Source organism: Trypanosoma equiperdum, assembly GCF_001457755.1.
Source record: "Trypanosoma equiperdum strain OVI genome assembly, contig: ctg_1096, whole genome shotgun sequence".
NCBI classification, from domain to species: Eukaryota; Euglenozoa; class Kinetoplastea; order Trypanosomatida; family Trypanosomatidae; genus Trypanosoma; species Trypanosoma equiperdum.
The window spans coordinates 11,379-13,328 of NW_027123056.1; the positions used below are offsets into that span (position 1 = coordinate 11,379).

The 1,950-nt window shown below is 41.9% G+C and overlaps 2 pseudogenes across 2 annotated transcripts in view; both read left to right on the plus strand.

The window, feature by feature from the left end:
* TEOVI_000603000:pseudogene overlaps positions 1-583 on the plus strand; it is a 2,599-nt pseudogene extending 2,016 nt beyond the window's left edge. Inside the window, exon 7 of the mRNA in view lies at positions 1-583. This exon is cut by the window's left edge and continues 488 nt beyond it. Coding sequence covers positions 1-583 — 583 coding nt within the window.
* A 387-nt stretch (positions 584-970) lies between these two features.
* TEOVI_000603100:pseudogene lies at positions 971-1,645 on the plus strand (annotated as a pseudogene). Its single transcript is given in 3 exon segments — positions 971-1,243; positions 1,246-1,392; positions 1,394-1,645. Coding segments are annotated over 3 exon segments (672 nt in total).
* Positions 1,646-1,950: the final 305 nt, after the last annotated feature.

Here is a 1,950-nt window from a genome sequence, read left to right on the forward strand (position 1 = left end):
AATAGTATGCTCTTACACTGACCGAGGATTTATACGGCAAACGCTACAAACAGGAATGGATAGTATACCGAGCTGGTGAACAGAGCACTATATGGAGGCGTCTGCAAAAAAAACGGAATACATGTTCTTTGAGGTGAGAGACAGAAACTTACTGCACCTGATACTGGGAGAGAGGAGGTTGAATAAGAAGAGAAATCCCACACTACTTGGAGTGACAATTCAGCAACACATGGGTGTAAGTAAACATGTTCACACCATACAAACAGCAGAAAATATGAGATTAATGAAACTAAGTGCTGTTGCATCACCTGAATGGAGGGCGAGTACAGAAAGCGTCCGAGCATTTTACTTAGCCTTAATCCAGGCAACCTTATGCCATGGTAAAGCAGCATGGTGGTTAAATACTTCTCTATCATACAAGGAGAAGCTTGACCGAGTGCAAGCGCAGGCTGCATATGTTAACGAGGGTATTCCAAAGTATGTGAATCGGGAAGATGCTATGAAGGACGCCCTCCTTCACAAGATATATGATATTACTCACAGACGAGCAATAGAATACTATTCAACAAGGAAGTCAAATGGTAAGGAATCAGCCGATACAGTGGGAAAAATGTTCCCGCCCGGCTATCCGATATACACGTGCCTGCAGAGTGTGCCACACATATATGGAAAGTGCACAACGTGAAATGCCACACACGGCAAACGTATTGCAACTGGAGAGGAGACTATACTTCAACACCGCAACGCCAGGTGGTCTCCATTCTGACGCTTCAGATATTGAAGAGAAAAGACACGTAATGCAAAGGGTACATAGATTCAAAGACTACGATTACCAAGTGTGTACGGATGGGTGGGTGGGGCTGAATAAATCCTCTGGTGCCGGTGCGATAATATACCCTATACAAGGTAAAGTGTAAAACGTGAAAAAAGGAGCAGGTTAGCATGCAACTACAGATCCGAGTGTGTAGTCATGAATACCAGACTTATAAAATTTAAGTCAGTAATAAAGGTCAACGAGAGCAGCAAAATGAGAGTGGAAATATTTAAAGACTCGTTATCTTTGTTAATATCTCTTATAACAGGTCCCGCAGTAGTGACGGAATCCATACTACAACGCATATGGGATCTGATCCCACACTTCATGAAGCTGAGAGCAGCCATGTTGTTTCAGTTTGTCTTTTCGCATTGTGGTATCCCCAGAAATGACAAAGTGTACGGGCTCGCAAACAAAGGAAACCACATATACAAACCTACCCTGCATGAATCACCGATATTGTCAAAGGTATAACGCGCCAATTCCGTAATCAGGCATAACGCGAATTTGTGAAAGACTGTGGTCCAAACACACACCGCAGTGCTTTACTAAACCATATAAAACTGACACCCAAAAAGAAAGGAGGTTGACAGGGAAGATGAGTCACTCTTAGCTCATTTTAGAACATGGACTTCAAAATATTTTGGATGATTACATAGGGTGATCACACGAAAGGTTAAGAAACTATAGTGTAGATGGTGTGCAAACAAATGAAACATTTTCAAGAATTACCCTGACCACGCTCAAAACACTGTAAAGATGAAAGAAACTGAGAATGTCACGGTGCTAATGACTAAACGACAGAATGAGCGTATCATATGCCAAGTTTGAAACATCGTGTGTGCAAAACGACAAGCTGGAGATATTCACATGTTAAAAATACATCAGTTGGTTTGTGAAAATGCACTAGCTGCATTAAAGATGGCGCCAACAGCAACACAGGCGTATAATGGCGTCTATCAATGTCATGTATGTGGTAAAGTATTCGAAAGAAAGGGGACTACTGCAACAACATATGCTACAACACCTTCTAACAACTCCAGTAGTATGGAAAGAGCGACAAAAGAGGAAACGAGAAGAAAAAGAACAATGTATAACAACTGTCCACAAGTGTCAATGACGCCCCAAGCAGTATG